The following is a 20051-nucleotide window of genomic DNA, read 5'->3' on the forward strand; positions in this document are numbered from 1 at the left end:
AGTCTATGGGTGGAGAGAGCAATTTTTATTAGAAATATGTAGGTTCTGTGTATAGTACTGAGTCTTCTATATGCAAATGAATTGCTTTGTAAGCTGGGTAGGTTTTAGGTGATTCATTTTCAACATAAGGAAAGTGACTGACCAATGATGATATTTTGGAGCTGGAAGAGACTTTTATGGTCACTTGTTCACATCCTTTTATTCTACATGTAAAGAAAACTCAAGTTCAGAATCACTAGAAAACTTGTCCAACGTCACCAAGAACCCAACTTTTTAAACCCCTAGTTACATGCACATTCCATGGTCAAGCTGCCTCCCATGATGAGAAATATTTAAACCATTCTGTACAATTTATGGAAGGCCTTTGGACAAAGAACTTAGGTGTGATTATTCAGAACAACAGTGTGACCATATAAGCAAACTAGTGGTTTCTCCATTTGCCTGAGTTAATGCGATTTTCATCACTGACTATAAAAACCAACCAAAACTAAACTAAACTGGTATTTTATGTAATTTCGTATATGCTTCTTTTACCCGTTAGAATGAATACTTATGTTCAATGTTTTACTAGACAAATCTGAGCATGATCTAGTGATTCTTATATAAAATGACCTTCATGTTAATGTGATTTTATCAAAAAGTAAAAAAAACAATTTTTCTTTTGAAAGATGTTTAAAAACAGGAATAATGTAGAAATAAAACTGTGTGTGTGTGTGTGTATGTATGTATGTGAGTATAAAACAACCAATTAATTTAAATTTAGGATTTAATGTAAGCTTTAGTTTACCTTTCCTGGGGCACTCCTGTAAGCCTGCATTTTCATTCACTCTTCTACGCCCGGTGTTAACGCGAGATTGCACGTAACTGTACGGAGTGTGCCTGTGACCCTGGATCTGAAGTTGCTGCTTGGTTGAAATCAGTCTGCTTTTGAGGACTTCATTTTGTCTTTCAAGCTCATGAACTTTCTCTTGTAGCCGCTCAATCATTTCTTCCATTTCCACATCTCTTCCCAACCGCTTGGGGCCGCCACCAACCTGTTCATATCTTTTCTTGTCATTAACTAGCCGTATTAACTTGGTGGCCATTCTAGGGAAATAATAAAAAGATGAAAAGGAATGTGAGAAGTCAGCATAAAATGCATTCTGTTGAAAGGAACATAATCACTGTGAAGACTTCAGTGCAGAACCTGAATAATAAATTTCAGGTTTTGATGTAACTATTACTGCCTGTGAAGAATCCTTTGATGATAATTGAAACCACTGGGCAACAATCTGCTTTATAGCACTGACAAATAACAGTTTCCTAAGGCTTATCATTTAAGGTTAGTAAAGAGAGGACACATATTTACTCCATATGTTCCTCAAATGCAATTTTTAACGCATGACCTTATGTAGGAATGCTGTATGCACTTAAATGTAGCTACAGATTGTGGATGTGGTGGGTTATATCTGCAAGCCACAGTAAGCTAAAACTTTTCAAAAGTATATTAAGACTATGCAGCATTTAGGTGATATATTGTTTTCAGTTTCTCTGGGATTAAGATATACTACAAATATAAAAATGTTAGAATGCATAGATACGTATTAAAAGCCCAATGAAAAATTAAAAAGAAACCCAAATATACCATTAAATGTTGCTCAGTGCTCCAGCAACATGTTTGTTTAATGGTAGAAAATAATTAGACACAAAAAAATATTATTTTAATGTTGCTTTTAAATTTAGACATACACTGTGCTTTTGACATCTCAGGAGTTTATACCTTTGATTCTTTTAAGTTTTGATAAAAACTGGTTAGACAGAACAAAAGACAGAAAGGGCACATGGGGGTGATGTAATATACACGTACGGAAAACATGCTTGACAGTGAATGGAAAAATCTTGGCAGTACAAGAAAGAAAAGGTGGCTTTGATGAGAGACACAAGTTCAAGACTTTACAAAATTGGTCGCACATCTTCAATAGCTGATTCTAGTTTATAGTGAATCTATTTTTATAAAGACCCAGACAGGAGATTGAAAATAAAAACACACTTCATTTTTCTTTAAACGGAGTTTTGCTTTATTTTAGCCTGGTTATGGACAGAAGCTTTTACTTAAGAGAACAAAAGTGAAATAAAAAAAAACCCCTTAATAGCTTTGGGATGTCATAGTACAACCTTTTGTTGCCCTGAGCGGAGTGCTCTGTAAAAGCGGTAGTAATACATGTCTATCTACACTTCTGGCTACTCGGCCTACAGCATGTGGCATGGCGGGGGAGAGCTACGCATAACATAATCAGTTAAGATTGTTTTCTCTTTCCCCTGAGGCACATCCATTAAACATGCTTTATAAGGGATATAGGATAATAAAAACCAAGATCCAAGAGTACCACAAACACCCTAGTAAAATAATCAATGGATTAGTTCCTTTTCCACCTAATCCTGAGAAGGATATATCATTGGGAAGTTTGGGCAGGTATTACAAACCCAACAGAGCCATGCGTGCTACCCAGCCCTCTCAGACCCTCAGCCCCACCAAATGCAGCTGCCACAGAGAGATGGTGGCCGCTAAAATGAGACGCCAGCCTAAATACCTGAATCTTCTGTTACACAGAGACTTTCACACAGAGATAGAGATTACATTCAAAAGAAGACACAGATTTAATGTGAAAAAGCAGTCAACATCTAGAGAAAAGCAAACAACTCCAGTTTTTAAGGCAAGAGTAGTACACCCATAGAGAGGCTTACAATTCCTCCAAAGATATTGAAGGAAGCTTTGCCAGGAAAGGTAACATTGCCTTTCTTTGTCCGGTGATAGCAACAATATTCATTTGATTATTTTCTATTAATGAAATAAGTGACCAGGTAAAGTTTGAGTACTTCTTTAGAAAGGTAGTTTATCAAATCTACATTTATTCTAAATAAGTGAATCTAATTATATCACGGATAAAGTTCTATCCATGTATCTACGTAGTGTCAGTGGTGTGAAATCAAGAAGGAAATTGGAGCTTTGGGTTATAGTGGTCAGTGGATCACTATTCTCAGGGCTGAGTAAAATAAAATCCCTGGGGGTTAAATGGCTTGAACATGCCACAGGAGAGTGGTAGAGAGATAAAAGAACAGATGCATACAACTTGACTCCTAGCACAGTGCTTTTTCCATTAAACTATGTAGCTCATTATTAAGTTGTTTACTACTTTCTAGCTAGGACAAATTACTAATGAGGTCAAGGTTGTGAATTTAATTCTTTTACTGACCAATTAGGTTTACAAAGAAAAAAACTGTTAAGCAGTCACAGACTAAATGCCTCATTTAGACAGGGTGATGGCTGTTCCTGATCAGGAAAACAATCAGGCAAGTGAGTCACATGTCTTGCAAAAAGCCATCATCATGACTCAAAAACCAACTTAAAGCAAAAGCTCTTCACAAAGCAGGTCAGTGGGTCATTAAAACAAAGTCCACAGAGTAGGAACTGACTAGAAGTAATTCCTTTAGAGGCTAAGTTCCAAGCAGAAAAAAATAAACTCTATCTTCCTTCTTCGATCACTGTCTCACCTTTCCATTGGATCTAGACCATGAATACAGATCTGTCCATGCTCACACACGAGAATGAACTTTAAATCACACATTCAGAAAACAGTCAAGTGTTCCTGAACAAGAAAGAATGAAAGACATCTACTCTTAAGAAATAATCCCTGCAGAAATTGTGCACACAAAAGTGACAGTTTCTTCAGAAACAGTAGACTCTTTGAAATAAATATAGATTCTAGATTAATCCAAGCAAAGTAAAATATGTTCCAGATAATGATGTTTTTCCTTAGTAAACCCCAAATCTTACAGGAACAATGCATTCTAACAAGTTAGAATAGCTAATTTCTTTTTTAAACTTTCATTTCAAATCAGGATGTTTAGAGAACAGATGTTTTGGCCATTTGCTTATTAAACTATAAATATTAAAACAAAAGTTACTTAGAGATATGATACACTCATGGCACTCATAGCTATTAGCTCTTTCTTTCAAATGGCAATTTCAGGCATAATAAAAACTCATAATCTTTTTGTTTTATTATACTAGTTTGTAAGATGTTCCATTTTAAAAATTGTATTTATTTACAACCTGCCTTGCTCCAAAAAAAGATTCAAGGTGGGGTTTTCAATTAAGTTTATAGAAAAGCATATCCTCCAAACTTTACAGAGTCAGGGGAAAAAAAAAAGCTAAAAGCTTTTTATCACAACCTTTTAATTTTATCCTCTTGCTTGCGGGCATGCTGTTTAAGTACAATGTTCTCATCATGCAAACGCAGAAATCTGTCTTCCAGTTCCTCACGACTGATACGTGACACTGCCTGGCGAGACTTCATTGTCCGGGTTGTTGAAGTTTCTGCAAATATGCCAAGGTAATTAATAGGATTACTTAAAAGAGCCTCTAAAAACAATAACTGTTGATGGTAACATAATCTCTGATGCTTTAGAAAATGTTATAGCATTGTTCATGTCACTGATTGGAGGTAAGAACAAAAATCTTTGCTATTAATACTTTATATGAAATATTAAGGATTTGAGTAACAAGTTTCCATTCAAAAATGTATTCCAATAACCGTCTTTAAGAACATAAGATGGAACTCTGATTCAATAAAGACTTTTCAATTTGTATGCTGAATGTTGGAAAAAACTAAACTAAAAGGGTATCTGGAAGTATTTTTTTTCGCAAGGTAAGAGTTATAACAAAAACAATATGATTATGATATTTTTCTGAGCTATGGGGATTGGGTTATAGAAAATAAATTATAAAATCTGCAAGACCAAACAAACAAAAACCTTCACAAATCATTTATAAGCTATCACATATTTTTAAATAACTTTTCCACCTTTTAGCAGGTGTGTATGATATTTCTTTTATATATGCTTAAATTTGATATTTTCCTGTGAAGCTGGTCAATTTTCAACAGTCCTCCACAAGAAACAAAGAACAAATGGACAAAGATTAAAGCCCTATGAGGAGGTTACTGAGGGCAAGGATTGAACTTAGGGTATCAAATACTAAAAAATAGCCTTGCACATTTAAAATTTCTTTGTATTTGAATCCCCGATATTCCATTAAAGGTCTAAAGCAAAGCTGATACAGTCTATTTACTTTTAACAACAAAAGCTGTACAGTCAAATTTATTTTTTTTCAATTAATAATATTTTGACCACCTTTCTTTAGTACTTCAAGGTGGCTACCTGTAACACTTTGATTAACAAGCCTGTAAAGACGACTTAGTGGAATATATTTTCCATCATAGGCTTCTTGGTGACAAAGGCTGTGGCATGACCGCATGGCTGATATACTGCACACACAAACACAAACACAGCCCTACCCTCTAAATTGCTCCTTCAAGCAGTACTTTTCTTTTTCAATTTGAGAGTGCTTTTTAGCTCCATAGCAACCACCAAGTGATAAAAGGACAAAGAAAACCTTTAATGTGTATTAATTTGATAAAACAAAGTCAATATTGCTTGGATAAACAAACCATTTTGAGATACTCTACTTGAAAGGCAAAATTTTTTAAATATGGCATTTCCTCCCATATAAAACTTAAGCATAAAGAAACATTTTAATGGTGAATGTGATTTAAACCAGGCAATTCAGTTTGGAGGCTTGGTATTCTCTGTGTAGTTCCACTGATGTGTGGAATTTTAAGAAGATGATTTATAACAATTCTTTATCAGAACGAGGGGGATTTTACATTTTCTATGAGCTGTTGATAATTGATGCACGCAGTAAAATACCATATGTTGTTCTAAATTCTCCATCTTCTTGTTTAGTCCAATCAAGAGCTATATAGTTCCTTAAATGGCTTTGTTTGTATGAATATCAGAAATACTTTAAAAGTAAAGAAGTTACTGATCAAAGTTCATAACTGTAATATATAACAGCTGGCCATACCTTGCAACCCTCCCATGCCAAAGAGATTTAGACCTATATCTTTCACAGGCAGGTCTCCTGCAGTCTCATCAGCTGGACCAGACATTGCCTATCTGTGGAGAAGAGAAAATTCAAATAAAATCTTTCCAAGTTGTAGCATTAACTATGCAATGGAATGAACCAAATAAAATGAATAAGGCACTAGAACTTTAATGGACATCTTATTGCCCACATGTGCTGCCTGAAGAAGATGAAAGCTTCTATTTTAAAAGTAATACTACATTCAATCATGGAGCCAGTGTTCCTTTCAACAGTATATTTCCTATAGTTTGCTGAGGAAATGAGGTAAGATTATCATTCTTCCTTCTCTCTTCTTCTTCCTCTGTTTGGAAAAAAAACCCCAAAAAACCAAAACCTTCCCCAAATTTAAGAAAGACCTCCTCTCCATCCTCCATCCCTTTTCTCTGCTCCCCAAAAGAAAGCAGGTATCAAAATACTTCAGTCAGGAACTTGATTCAAATGGTTGTTCTATTACTTACTGGCTGATCAAGTCACTAATCATGTGGAGAAAGCAATTTAATCTTAAAAGTGGAGAAAACAACACCTATTCTCACAGAGTTATTTTAAAGGTACATGAGATAGTAAGTTAAAGGCATTTAACACACTTGTCTGGGATGTTAATGTCACTTGAATACTAATCTTCAGCTTGATGCACAAGGGAGTTGGTAGTTTCCTGCGAAAGGTTTCATAAATTCACCAGCTGGATGTTTTTGTTGTGTCTTTTGTTGCCATGAAGCCTAGGTCCCAGTTCTTCCTGCCTCCACATACATGCTGTCCAGCTAATTCTGGCATTTTTACAGTTTCTGCTCTTTACAGAGATGCACCATAGTAACTTAGTTTCATATGTGGATGTGGGTGGTTCATGCAGTGTTTAGTAATGCAAAGAGCCAGTGAAGATGGCCTAAGGCAGAGGTTCCCAATCTCTAGCACATTGGTCCCAGAATACAGTCTGAGAGAATAAACTGATTTGTCTCATTCACCTCTGTATTCACAAACGCTGGGACAGAGCTGGGCACATAGCTGGCATTCATTAAATCGTTGTCAAGTGAATGAATGGAGTCCTTGAGGCTTCAGGGCCTGGAGCCAGAGGTGGTTTCCAAAATCTTGTATGCATTATGTGTATACACATTATCTTTAAGAGACAGGGTTAATAACTTTTATTATAACTCATCAATGCAGACCACTGAGTTTTCACTCTGATGTAAACAACAGACATATGCCTGGGAGATCATCTACTTCTTTTGGAAACACTCCTACAGGAGAGGACAATTTAGGAACCAAATTATCAACAAGTTTAAACACAGGATGACTGTGAAAATGATAACTTTTCCACAGTAGAATTATGCTGGCTTTTGTAATAATAACAGTAATGAAGGTGATGGTGTTAACATTAACTGAATGCTTAGTAAAATGTGCCAGGCACTCTTGAGGTTGTTACTCAAACGTGTCCTACTTTACAAATGAAGAAACCAAGACACAGCTTAGGGAACTTGCCCAAGGTCACACATCTAGGAAGTATCTGTTTGGCGCTGTTTTTGGTGGTCACCACTGGGAAGCAGGCAGGTGGCGTTACTGGCATCTAAAGGTCAGAGATGATGCTAAATATCGCAGAGGTCCCCAACCTTTTCTAGCACCAGGGACCAGTTTCATGGAAAACAACTTTTCCATGGACCAGGGTGGGAAGGATAGTTTCAGGATGATTCAAATGTGTTACATTTACTCTGCACTTTAATATTTCTATTATTATTGCATCAGATCCACCTCAGATCATCAGGCACTGGATCCTACTATAGTGTACAGGAATCACAAAAAAGAATTATCTGGCCCCAGATGTTAATTACGCCAAGGCTGAGAGATAATGCATGACGTTGCAATGCCTCCCCAACAGTTTCATTCAATCATTCCTGGTTCCCTATGTGCCACTCACTGTTCTCTGCTGCTGCTGCTAAGTCATTTCAATCGTGCCCGTCTCTGTGCGAACCCTAGACAGCAGCCCCGCCAGGCTCCCCCGTCCCTGGGATTCTCCAGGCAAGAATTCTGGAGTGGGTTGCCATTTCCTTCTCCAATGCATGAAAGTGAAAAGTGAAAGTGAAGTTGCTCAGTCGTGTCCGACTCTTAGCGGACACCATGGACTGCAGCCCACCAGGCTTCTCCGTCCATGGGATTAGGCAAGAGTACTGCAGTGGGGTGCCACTGCCTTCTCCGCATTGTTCTCTAGATTCTTTAAATCCATGGTACCCTTGCCTTGCTCAAGGTCTTTGCACTAGCTGGCTCCTCATTTTTGGGGGCTCAGCTCAAACATCATTTTTTTTCCAAGAAGCCTTCCCTTAGCATCCTATGCCACCGTACTCTTCCTCCCAACTTCAGCACTGTTTATTTCTTTTATAGCCATCATCTCCATTTGAGATTATTATGTGTGTAAAGCAAGTCGCTTCAGTCCTGTCCAACTCTGTGCTACCCTATGGACTGCAGCCTGCCAGGCTCCCCTGTCCATGGAATTCTCCAGGCAAGAATACTGGAGTGGGTTGCTGTGCCCTCCTCCAGGGGATCTTCTGGACCCAGGGATCAAACCGCATCTCTTATGCCTACTTGCATTGGTAGGTGGGTTCTCTACCACTAGTGCCACCTGGGAAGCCCAAGATGATCATATTTACTGCTATTTACTATCTTCATTGGTCTTCCCTGGTGGCTCAGATAGTAAAGAGTCTGCCTGCAATGCGGGAGACCCGGGTTTGATCCCTGGGTGGGGAAGATCCCCTAGAGAAAGAAATGGCAACCCACTCCAGTTTTCTTGCCTGGAAAATTCCATGGATGGAGGAGCCAGGCGGGCTACAGTCCGTGGGGTCGCAAAGAGTCGGACATGACAGGGTGACTAACACTTGCACTTCCTTGCACTGTCCTCATTACACTTCCTCTACACTAATAAAGTAGAAGCATCTTGAGACCCGCATCGGTCCTGTTCCTAGCTGGTAGAGCACAGTGCCTCAGGGCACAGGTTGGTCGCCAGTATTCATGTTTATGGAATGAATAAATGAATACTTGGTACTGAGACTAAAGAGTAAGCAAAGTCTCCACCGTCACGGAGTTCATAGGCTACGGGGTACTCACGATAAACAAATAACTGTAAATAATGAAGCAAATAAGCTACTTGGGAGGCTTAGGAGTTTCTCAATCATCTCCTTCTTGTTGTTGTTCAGTCGCTAAGTCGTGTCGGACTCTTCACAGTCCCAAGGACTGCATGCTACCCTGTCCTCCACTATTTCCCCGAGTTTGCTCAAATTCCTATCTACTGAGGCAACGAACGAACTACTTGCAGGTGACCTTTTGCCTGAAGAAGGACCTGGATAAACACTGTACTTAGCCTCACCCCTCATCAACTAAGGTTCAGGGCTGGGATAGAAAATTTCAAACAGATGCTGGGAGTCGGGATAATGGGCGGGCTGTGATTCAGGCCTGACTAGGTGAGGTGTCTCGTGCTGGGCTGCTCTTCACGTGAGCAGAACGCCAAGGCCTTCTCCAGGAGGTAGAGCAGACCCCACGACCCCGGCCCGTGCTAGAGGTAGAGGGTCGGTTACCTGCACCCCTCTACTCCCCGGGTGTACTCACCGCCACTCTCTCCCAGCCGCTAGCTACCGTTGCTATAGCGCCGACGGCTTGTGAGGCGGCCGGCCGAGAGGAGCACGGGAAATCATGGCAGGTACCATTGCCTTCTGGGAATTGTAGTTCTTTTCGGGCCCTCGCCGGCCAGCTCGCTGAGCAGCAGACTACGCTTGCCCAGCTGTCGAACCTGGGAAATTCTCCAGCTTCCAACCCCGAGGCGCATTTCGGCCTTGCCGCGGTGCACCCTGGGAGTGGTAGTTCTCTCCTTTCCGAGAGAGAATGGCGCCAGGCGGGAGCAGGACGCCGAGAGAACTACATGGAGGAGGCGGGGTCCAGGGCTAGGAATCTACGCGGTTAGTAGTGGCGAAGGCGGCTATATCGGCAGCATGAAGCGGACCCCGACGGCCGAGGAACGAGAGCGCGAAGCTAAGGTATTTGGGGCTCACCCGAGTCTGGGATCTTTCGCGCACTTGTAGCTGGGGTCTGGGAACCGGAAGGGCTTGGTTGGATGGCAAGCGGACCCACGGTCTTAAGCGAAGGGGTTACAAGGCCTTGTCAGCAAGGGAGCCAGAGACTTTGGGGGCTTTGAATACGTGCTGCTCGGGATGCAGGCCTAGTGCTAGTGGATCGACTGACATGAGAATTAAGACACCTGTTTCCTTGTTCTGTTTCTGCACTTCATTCCTTGGTTAAGTTTGTAGCTACCCTTGTGCCTCAGTTTACCGGACTGTTAGATGCTCTTCGGTAATGATTTCTGTGGATTGAGATCGGGTGAGTTGAGATAATCTGTGCGATCAGATGTATGTATTTGAAACAGTTATCTGTGTTCTGTGTCTTCCGCACAGCGGATGTGGCGTTTTAACTACAATATCGTTTTCTACCTTGAGGGGTTCATGCTGTAGCAGTTGTTCCAAGGGATGACAATAATAATTGTTATGGAATTTTCTTTTTTTAGCATTTATTACGCATCAGACTCTGCGGTTCCATAATATTTATATTGTTTCATATTCTTATCACAGCAGATTGCAAGATAGATATTATACAGATGGACTATCAAGAGTCTGGTTTTACAAATGAAGACTTGAGGCTCAGAAGAATTGAGTGTTTCTCTCATTCCCCAAATCAAGTCCTATCAATTTGTCTAAAAATATTGGTAATCTCTTCACTTTTTTCCATCTTCACCACCTTGGACCGGGCTACCACTACCATTACCTCTTCAGTGGACTGTTGCAGTGATCTCCTTATTGGTCTATATTCACGTCTAAATCCAATCACTCCTTGGTCCCCTTTTGTCCCCCCTTCCACAAAAGACACTTCTTCACACTGTAGTGTGTGAGCTTTTCAAAATGCAAATGCAGTCATGGTCCTTTCCTTCTTAACTCCTCTGTCAACCAACTGTTTAAACATCTTTCATGGGATTCCTTGGTGGTCCAGTGGGGCTCCTGAAATGTCTTGAGTTTGATTCCCAGTGGGGAAACTAAGATCCTGCAAGCTGGGTGGCATGGCCAAAAACAAACAAAATCTTTCATGGCTTTCTGTTGCTCTTCGGATAAAAAGGAAACTTCACATGACCTACGATGTTTTGCACAGTGTTAAACTCTACTTGCATTATCCACAGCCTCAATGGATGTGACCCCTCTCTGCTCCCTGCCCATCAACCACATTGGCCTTCTTAGAAGTCCCTATTTCCCCTGCTTTATCTGGTTACAGGTTTTTTTGGGGTTACAGGTTTTTGTTGTTGTTCAGTCACTAAGTCATGCCCAACTCTGTGATCCTGTGGACAGTAGCACTCCAGACTTCCCCGTCCTTCATCGTCTCCCGGAGTTTGCTCAGATTCATGTCCATTGATGTCAGTGATGCTATCCAGCCATCTTGTCTTCTGTCTTCCATCCCTTCTCCTCCTGACTTCAGCCTTTCCCGCCATCAGGGTCTTTTCCAATGAGTTGGCTGTTTGCATCAGGTGGCCAAAGTATTGGAGGTTAAGCTTCAGTGTCAGTCCTTCCAGTGAATATTCAGGGCCTTTATACATGCTGTTTGTTGCTCATTCTGTATTAGGCAATTATTGGAAGTGAGAGCCATTGGTAAATGAACCAGACGCTGTTTATGCTGTCAGAATTTGGAGTCCTCAAGTGAACTCACTTTACTTTGTCTTAGGGCAGTACCTCTATGGATTGAAGATATAAAACATACTGTATTATAACCTGAGTTAGGACTTCCCTGGTGGCTCAGATGGTAAAGTGTCTGCCTACAATACGGGAGACCCAGGTTCAATCTCTGGGTTGGGAAGATCCTTTGGAGAAGGAAATGGCAACCCACTCCAGTACTCTTGCCTGGAAAATCCGATGGACAGAGGAGCCTGGCAGGCTACAGTCCATGGGGTCGCAAAGAGTCGGACACGACTGAGCGACTTCCATGTGTATGTGTGTATATATAAATACATATATATTTATATTTATATAATATAACCTGAGTTAGGGCTTTGCTGGTGGCTCAGTGGTAAAGAATCTGCCTGCAGTGCAGGAGATGTGGGTTTGATTCCTGGATTGGGAGGATCCCTTGGAGAAGGAAATGGCAACCCACTCCAGTGTTCTTGCCTGGGAAGTCCCATGGACATAGGCGCCTGGTGGGTTGCAGTCCATGGGGTCACAAAGAGTCAGACAGGACTGAGTGACTAAACCACCACCACCACCACCACCGTGACCTGAGTTATAGCAAAGTTTCTTTAGAGTCCTGAAGTTTTCATGCTTGAACCTGTATGTGATAAGGCAGTATATAAAGATGAGTTGTTGTTTAGTCGCTAAGTCATGTTTGACTTCTTGTGACCCCATGGACTGTAGCCCACCAGGCTCCTCTGTCCATGGAATTTCTCAGGTAAGAATACTGGAATGGGCTGTCATTTCCTTCTCCAGGGGATCTTCCTGACCCAGGGATGCAACCAGCGTCTCCTGCATTGGCTGGCAGAGTCTTTACCATGGAGCCACCAGGGAAGCCTGTAAAGATAGGTGCAAAGGAGAAAGATCCTTCTGCACTCATCTACAGTAGTTCAAAGAAACAAATGTCACACAATGGTATTGTGCATGATGTCTTTCTTACCTTTTGGGTTTACGCTGAAAGTTACTCTTTTCTTTTGTAAAGACTTATTTAGTACCTATTATTTGCCTGACGGGCTTCCCGGGTAGCTCAGCTGGCAAGGAATCCCCTTGGAATGCAGGAGACCCTGGTTCGATTGGGTTGGGAAGTTCCCCTGCAGAAGGGATAGTCTACCTCCCCCAGTATTCTTGGGTTTCCCTGGTGACTAAAGAATCCACCTGCAATGCAGGAGACCTGGGTTTGATCCCTGGGTTGGGAAGATCCCCTGGAGGAGGGCATGGCAACCCATTCCTGTATTCTTGCCTGGAGAATCCTCATGGACAAAGAACCTGGCGGCTACAGTCCATAGTGTCCCAAAGAGTTGGACATGACTGAGCGACTAAGCACAGCACATTTGCCAGACCCTGGGATTCTGATTTTGGCTAAGATTGAATCCTTGTTCAAAGGAGCTTTTATTCTTTTAAAACTAACAGTTGCCTCTAAGATAGCTTAGTGTTGTTGACATCTGATGGATGTTGAAACCAAGGCTTGTAGAAGTTAAAACTTGCCCAAGGTCACCTGGTTGCTATGTGAAACTAGGGCCCAGAGCAAGGTCTTCTCATTCCAAAGCTTTTTTCCATTTTCTGCTCGTAAAACATGTTGAAATGATAGAGCAAGTTGTCTGCCTGTTTACTTTTAAATATTTCTTTGATCTTTATTTAGAAGTTATTTGAGAAATATTACTGGTTAGAGCAAAGTATAGGAAAGCAAGTTTTAAATCTTAAATAGAAAATGTTCATTTAATCATAAATTATTTTCTCTTTTTCTAATCCACTTTATTGAGGTGTACTTTCCATACTGTAAATAGCACCCATTTATAGTGCATAATTTGATGAGTTTTGACAGATGTTTACACCTGTGAAACTACCACCACAGTTGATACAGAGAACATTTCGATCCCTTCCAATAATTTCCTCTTGCTGATTTGCAGTCAATCTCTTCCCCTACCTTGGCTCCCAAGCAACCACTAATAGGTTTTCTATCACTGTAGATGAAGTCTGTGTTTTCTAGAGTTGCATATAGATGGACATATACTCTGTATTATTGAGTCTGTCTGCTTTTAACCAGCATGGTTTTTGAGATTTATTCATATCGTTGCCTGTATCTCTACTGTGTGTTTAGTCGCTAAGTCATGTCCAGCTCTTTGTGACCCTATGTACTGAGCCCGCAGTCCATGGAACTCTGTCCATGGGTTTCTCCAGGCAAGAATGCTGGAGTGTGTTGCCATTTCCTTCTCTAGGGGATCTTCATGACCCAGGGATTGAACCTGTGTCTCCTGCTTGGCGGGTGGGTTCTTTACCTCCGAGCCACCAGGGAAGGCCTGTATCAATAGCTTGTTCCATTTTATTGCTGACTATGTACCGTGTGGCTCTGACGCATTTGTTTATTCATTCGTGAGTTGCTGAACATTTGGATTGTTTCTGAGACTATTATGAAGGAAGTGGCTCCGGCCATTCATGTGTAAGTCTGCGTTTTCATTTCTTTTGGAGGAACACCAGGAGTCCACTTGGTGAGTCCTATGGTAGTTCTGTGTTTAATCTTATAAAAAACAGCTCAACAGTTTTCCAAAGTGATTCTCCCATTTGTATTAGTTTCTCAGGACTGCTGGCACAAGTTACCACAATGTCCCTTTAAAGAAAAAAAAGGTTCCTTTTTCTTTTTTTAACTTGTACCACTTTTAAAGTCTTTATTGTATTTGCTACAATACTGCTTCTATTGTATGTTTCTTGGTTGTTTTCTTTCTTTGCCACAGGGCATAGAGGATTTTAGCTCCCCAACCAGGGGTCGAACCCACACCTTCTACGTTGGAAGGCAAAGTCTTAACCACTAGAACTTCAGGGAAATTACAGCCTTGCTGTCTAAACACAACAAAAATGTATTCTCTCATTGTTCTAGAGATATGTCTGAAATCAAGGGGTCCATAGTACCCCTGTTGGCTCTGCTCTGGGGGAGAATCCTTCCTTGAGTCTTACAGCTTCTGGTGACTCTAGGCATTCCTTGGCTTGGGCTGTGTAACTCCAATCTCTGTGCTAGTCTTCCCCGTGACTGCCTTCTTTGTGTTTTTGTCTCATTTCTCTGTGTCTTTTCTCTTGTAAGGACACCAGTCATTGCAGTGAGGGCCTCTCCTAAATCCAGGATGATCTTAATTTCTTGATCCTCAAGGTCCTTAACTTAATTCCATATGCAAAGACCCTTTTTCCAAATAAGGTCACATTTACAGGCACCAGTGGTTATGCTATGCTAAGTCTCTTTAGCTGTGTCCGACTCTTAGCGACCCCATGGACTGCAGCCCACCAGGCTCCTCCATCCATGGGATTTTCCAGGCAAGAGTACTGGAGTGGGGTGCCATTGCTTTCTTGGCACCAGTGGTTGAGACTTGGACATATCTTTTTGGGCGTGCTATTCAAACCTGCTGCACCATTTGACATTTCCATCAGCTGCGTATGAGAGCTCTGGTTGCTTCCTCTCTTCACCAATACTTGGTATTGTCTGTTGTTTAAATTTTAGGCCTTCTAGTGGGTGTGTCGGAGAAGGAAATGACAACCCACTCCAGTGTTCTTGCCTGGAGAATCCCAGGGACTGCGGAGCCTGGTGGGCTGCTGTCTATGGGGTCACATAGAGTTGGACACGACTGAAGCGACTTAGCAGCAGCAGCAGCAGTGGGTGTGTGGTGGTGTCTCATTGTGGTTTTAAGTTGCATTTTAGTGATGACTAATGAGAATTAATATCTCTTTGAAAAGCTTTTTCCATCTTGTAACTTGTATGAATACTTTGTTCCTCTTTGTTACTGAATAATGTAGTACTCCAGTGTCTTAATCCCTTCCCCTGTTGATGGATGTTTGGGTTGTCTCCACTATTTGGCTATTACAAATAATGCTGCTATGAACATCTGTGCTCTACTTTTTATATATACCTATGTTTTCATTTCTCTTAGATAGAGATCTAGGAGTGGAATTGCAGGGTCATACGGTTAATCTGTTTAACATTTTAAGAAACTGGCTGTACTGTTTGTTAAGGTCTGAATGCTTGTGTTCCCCCCAGATTCTCTTTTTGAAATTCTAACCCCCGAGGTGATGGTATTAGGAGGTAGGGCCTTTCGGAGATGATTAGGTGGTTAGGAATGGAATTAGTGTCCCCTTCTACAAGAGGCCTGAGAGATCTCCCTTGCCCCGTTTGCCATGTGAGGATACATGATTAAGTTGGGTGTCTGAAACTGGAAGAGGGCCTTTACAAGAACCAGACCATGCTGGCTTCCAGATCTTGGACTTCCAGCCTTCAGACCATGAACAATAAATTTCTGCTGTAGATAAGCCACCCAGTCTATGGTATTTTGTTACAGCAGCCTAAATGGTCTAAGACATGGTGCTTTCCAATGTGGATACATCATTTACTATTCCTGTTTGAAGGTTATAGTTCTTAACATCCTCGTCAACACTTGTCACTATCTTTATGAAAGCAGGTGTGAAGTGGTATCTCAGAGCAGTTTTACATTTCCTTTTTCTGATGTCCAGTGATGTGAAACTGCTTCTTGTGTAGGTTGACCAGGTATAAATCTTCTTTGGTGAAGTGTCTGTTCACATCTTGTGCTCTTTTTTTTTTTTTTTTGGTTGGTTTGTGTTCTTAATATTAAGTGTTATGAGTTATTTGTATTTTCTAGATATCAGTCTAGAGATATGTATTGTGAATACTGTCTCTCTTTATGTAATGGTCTTTTGAAGAGCAAAATTGTTAATTTTGATAAAGATCCGATTTATCGATATTTCTTTTTATGATTCTTGCTTTTTGTGTCATATCTGTGAAGTCTTTGCCTATCCTAAGGTCACAAAGATTTCTTGTTTGCTTTTTAAACTTTTTATTCCCATCATGGGTAATTGCTTTCGGTTTTCCTTTTCTCTCTGAAATAGATTACATTTTCTTCTTGTGATTGCTTATGTCATAGACTTTTGTATAGTTCCCATGTCTGGAGGGTGAATAAAAAGTTTGGAGTAAATAGCTTTTTATGATGGCATCTGTTTAATTTGTGTTAACAACAGAAGAGGGTGCCAAAGTATATTCATGAATTTTTAAAATGAATTGTTAAAATAAGGCATGCAGCAGGGTAGTTCAGCTTAGTACTTGAGAAGCTGAGTTAGAGTCGTGCTCAGTCGCTCAGTTGTGTCCCACTCTTTGCGATGTCATGGACTGTAGCCCGCTTCTCTGTTCATGGGGTTTTTCAGGCAAGAAAACTAGAATAGGTTGCCCTTTCATGATTAGGTTTGGCCATAGTGCCAGGGACCCAGTAACTATGGCTTTGATTGAGGGTTGCCCCAAGAACCTTTTGCTGATATAAAGCTGCCCCCGTATTTTTGTGTTGTTTTTTTCCCCAGATGATAGAATTTATTATTTTGAAATGATTTAAAATTTATAGAAGAGCTGCAGGAGTAGAACAAAGAGCCCTCACAGCCTTATCGTCCAGGTTTGCTCCCATCTTGTTACATTTGCTTTACAGCGCTCTTTCTCTCTTTCCCTATATATAAATACAGGAACTATTATTTTTTTTTTATGAACCATTACAGAGTAAATTGATGACATCAATCCTCTTTACCCCTGAATACTTCAGCATGTATTTCCTAAGATGCTTTCTTGTATATAAACACAGCTGATTGTCAATTTCAGAAAAGTTAACTGATAAAATAACTCTTATTTAGCCCAAAGTCCATATTTAAATTTTGCTAATTGTCCTAATAGTATCTTTTATAGCATTTTTGTTTACCCGGTCCAGGTTTTAATCCAGGGTTGCATGTTACCTTTAATTGTTATATTTCTGGTCTCTTTTAATATTCTTTAATCTGGTCTCCTTTAATCTCCTTTAAATTGCTTCCTCACCCTTTCTTTGTCTTTTAAGATATTGACATTTATGATGAGTAAGGCAGTGACCTTTGTGATGAGTACAGGCTATTTGTTTTGTAGAATGTCTCTGCATTCTTATGTATCTGATATTGTCCGACTCTGCGACCCCATGGACTGCAGCATGCCAGGGAACCCTGGTATGCTGGCTTAGATTAAGAATATGCATTTCTTGGCTTGTATATTTTTGAGGAAAGATGGGAGATCACAAATTTACAGCTTACATATTCATCCTGCCTATAAAATTGTTCTTTTTGACCCAAATGAACTGTGTTTGAAAGTTTCTGAATTACTTTCCATCCAAGAGATTTCACATGAAAGTCTGGATGTCAGACTTTCTTGAAAAACTAGACTGTCTGGCCACACTGGGCTTGCATTTCACTAACTAGAGCTGAATAGTGGCTGTCGCTTTAGATGAGAATATACTTTCCCTTCTGCCACACCCCACCTTTGCCCATTTAGTCACAGTACAGGCTTCCCTGGTGGTTCAGACAGTAAAGAATCCACCTGCAGTGTGGGAGACTGGGTTCAATCCCTGGGTCAGGAAGATCCCCTGGAGAAGGGAATGGCAACCTACTCCAGTATTCTAGTCTGGAGAATCCAATGGACAGAGGAGCCTGGTGGGCTACAGTTCATGGGTTTGCAAAGAATCAGACACAAGTGAGTGACTAACACTTTCACTTTTCTGTCACAGTGGTTTAGAGTGTGAGACTTTAGAGGGGAATCCCAGAATGGAATCCTGCTCCATCACTTGCTTTAAGTAACTTAACTTCTCTGTACCTCTGTCTCCTCATTTGTAAAACTGTGGTGAGTGCTCAGTAGCTCAGCCGCGTCCAGCTCTTCGTGATCCTAGGGGACTGTAGCCCGCCAGGCTCTTCTGTTCATTGAAGTTTTCCAGTCAAGAATACTGGAGTGGGTTGCCATTTCCCTGTCCAGGTGATCTTCCTGACCCAGGGGTCAAGCCCATGCCTCCTGCGTCTCCTGTGTTGTCAGGCGCATCCTTTCCCACTACACTATTGATGATTGTCCTGAGGACGAACTAAGATACAGGTGGAGCACCTGGCACATCGTGTTGCTGTTATTATTGTCATCATCATTACCACCTGTCTGATCCCAGTAGCTATTTTAGCTTATATTCAGGACATTCATCCTGTGAAGTTACACTGAGCTCTGGCCTCGGCCTGCAGCAGCCTGAAGTGGGGCTCTGGTTCCTGACCAGAGATTGGGGTTGGGTGGCAGTGGTGGCAGCACCAAATCCTAGCCACCTGCCTCATGGTCAGTGGCATAGCCCTGGCTCTTTGGCTTTGCAGAAGAGAATTCACAAAGACGGAAAGTAGTGACACAAGTGAAGTGTTTATTAGAAGGAAGAAGAGTACAGTACCTGTGGATAGACAAATAGGCAGGCCGAGAGAGAGAGTCACACCCCCATGGTGGTTTGAATCACTTTTATGGGACATTTCTTCCCGGTTTCCTTTGACCAGTCATCTTGCTTTGCCTGGTTCTGAGTGTATTTGCTATTTATCTCAGGAGGATCCTCCTGTGTGTGCCTGCACATCTCTTGGGCAAGATGGATTCTACCGAAGAGGCCTATGGGTAGTTAGCACCCCTTAGCATCTCTCCCCTTTTGACCTCCAAGGTGCCTTTCTTTGCATGTGTAGTCAGGGAGGCCTCCTCACTTCGGGAATGAGAAATATATGGTCTCTTCTCTTCTGTCTGGGCAGGGCCCAGCCTGTTCTTTCGGTTGTCCTGCAGTTTTTGTCTTTGAGCGTCTGCCCTGTGTGCCGGAGGTGGGGAGTGGGGACATCTATCTACCTCCTACCTTTTAATCCGGCAGATTTTGTCAATTAGGGGTTCCACTATCCTTCCCATTCATCCCAAATGGTGCTAGTTATATGCTGCCCTTGGAAGAATTAAGAATATAAACTGTTTTCTGGGTTCCTTGGTTCAATTGAGGACCTGGTTAAGTGCCAAGCAAGGTATGGCAGGTTTGGTCCTGTAGGACTGGCTTCTTTTCTAAGGAAAATACGTAATTAAGCAAGTACCAGCAGTAGAGTGGTGTGTTTTACCATGGGAATGGGACGTGGTAGCAGGGAGCATCTACTGTGTTAGGGGGATCATGGAATCTCTTCCCCAAGAAGATCTGTTTAAGCTGGTCTAGGGACAGGAGAGAGGAACATGGTGGGCTACAGTCCATGTGGTCATAAAGAAGCAGACCTGACTGAGCACGCATGCGGGGGTCATGGAATTCCTTCCTAAGACTTCTTTAAGAGTGGATCTGTATTCCAGGCCCAGGACTCCGTTAGAGGTTGCTCAGAAATATGACAACTGTTCTTTAGTTCTGGAATGAGTAGATGTGGGTGTTGAACTCCAAGTGAGCTGCCAAGGTTCTTCATGCTGGCCTGGGTGAGATCATCATTTTTTAAGTTGTTGAGCATAGAAACAGTTTACCTTTATTACTGAGAGGGTTATACACTTAATAGACATGTAATAA

General features: G+C 41.4%; 2 protein-coding genes and 1 long non-coding RNA gene across 11 annotated transcripts in view; 2 read left to right on the forward strand and 1 right to left on the reverse strand.

The window, feature by feature from the left end:
- Positions 1 to 9602, reverse strand: part of RPGRIP1L (RPGRIP1 like) — a 100809-nt gene extending 91207 nt beyond the window's left edge. For all 5 annotated transcript variants that reach the window (XM_042231634.1, XM_012189789.4, XM_012189788.4 and 2 more), the window contains exons 1-4: positions 9551 to 9602; positions 5906 to 5997; positions 4213 to 4357; positions 788 to 1086 (exon numbers count right to left, since the gene is read on the reverse strand). In XM_042231634.1, the coding sequence (XP_042087568.1) occupies positions 788 to 1086; positions 4213 to 4357; positions 5906 to 5990 (529 nt within the window). In that variant the 5' untranslated portion in view covers positions 5991 to 5997; positions 9551 to 9602. The remainder of the gene's footprint in view (positions 1 to 787; positions 1087 to 4212; positions 4358 to 5905; positions 5998 to 9550) is intronic.
- A 298-nt stretch (positions 9603 to 9900) lies between these two features.
- The window catches only part of FTO (FTO alpha-ketoglutarate dependent dioxygenase), a 426388-nt gene continuing 416237 nt past the window's right edge, over positions 9901 to 20051 (forward strand). For 3 of the 4 annotated variants that reach the window (XM_042230687.2, XM_027977360.3, XM_060397832.1), the window contains exon 1: positions 9901 to 9975. In XM_042230687.2, coding sequence (XP_042086621.1) covers positions 9931 to 9975 — 45 coding nt within the window. In that variant the 5' untranslated portion in view covers positions 9901 to 9930. 4 annotated transcript variants of the gene reach the window in all.
- Positions 12458 to 20051, forward strand: part of LOC114117875 (uncharacterized) — a 33990-nt gene continuing 26396 nt past the window's right edge. The window contains exon 1 of one of the 2 annotated variants that reach the window (XR_003591471.3): positions 12458 to 12612. This is a non-coding gene — a long non-coding RNA (uncharacterized LOC114117875). The other variant, XR_006056098.2, reaches the window with a different exon arrangement.

The sequence above is a fragment of the Ovis aries genome, chromosome 14 (genome assembly GCF_016772045.2).
Source record: "Ovis aries strain OAR_USU_Benz2616 breed Rambouillet chromosome 14, ARS-UI_Ramb_v3.0, whole genome shotgun sequence".
Lineage (NCBI taxonomy): Eukaryota > Metazoa > Chordata > Mammalia > Artiodactyla > Bovidae > Ovis > Ovis aries.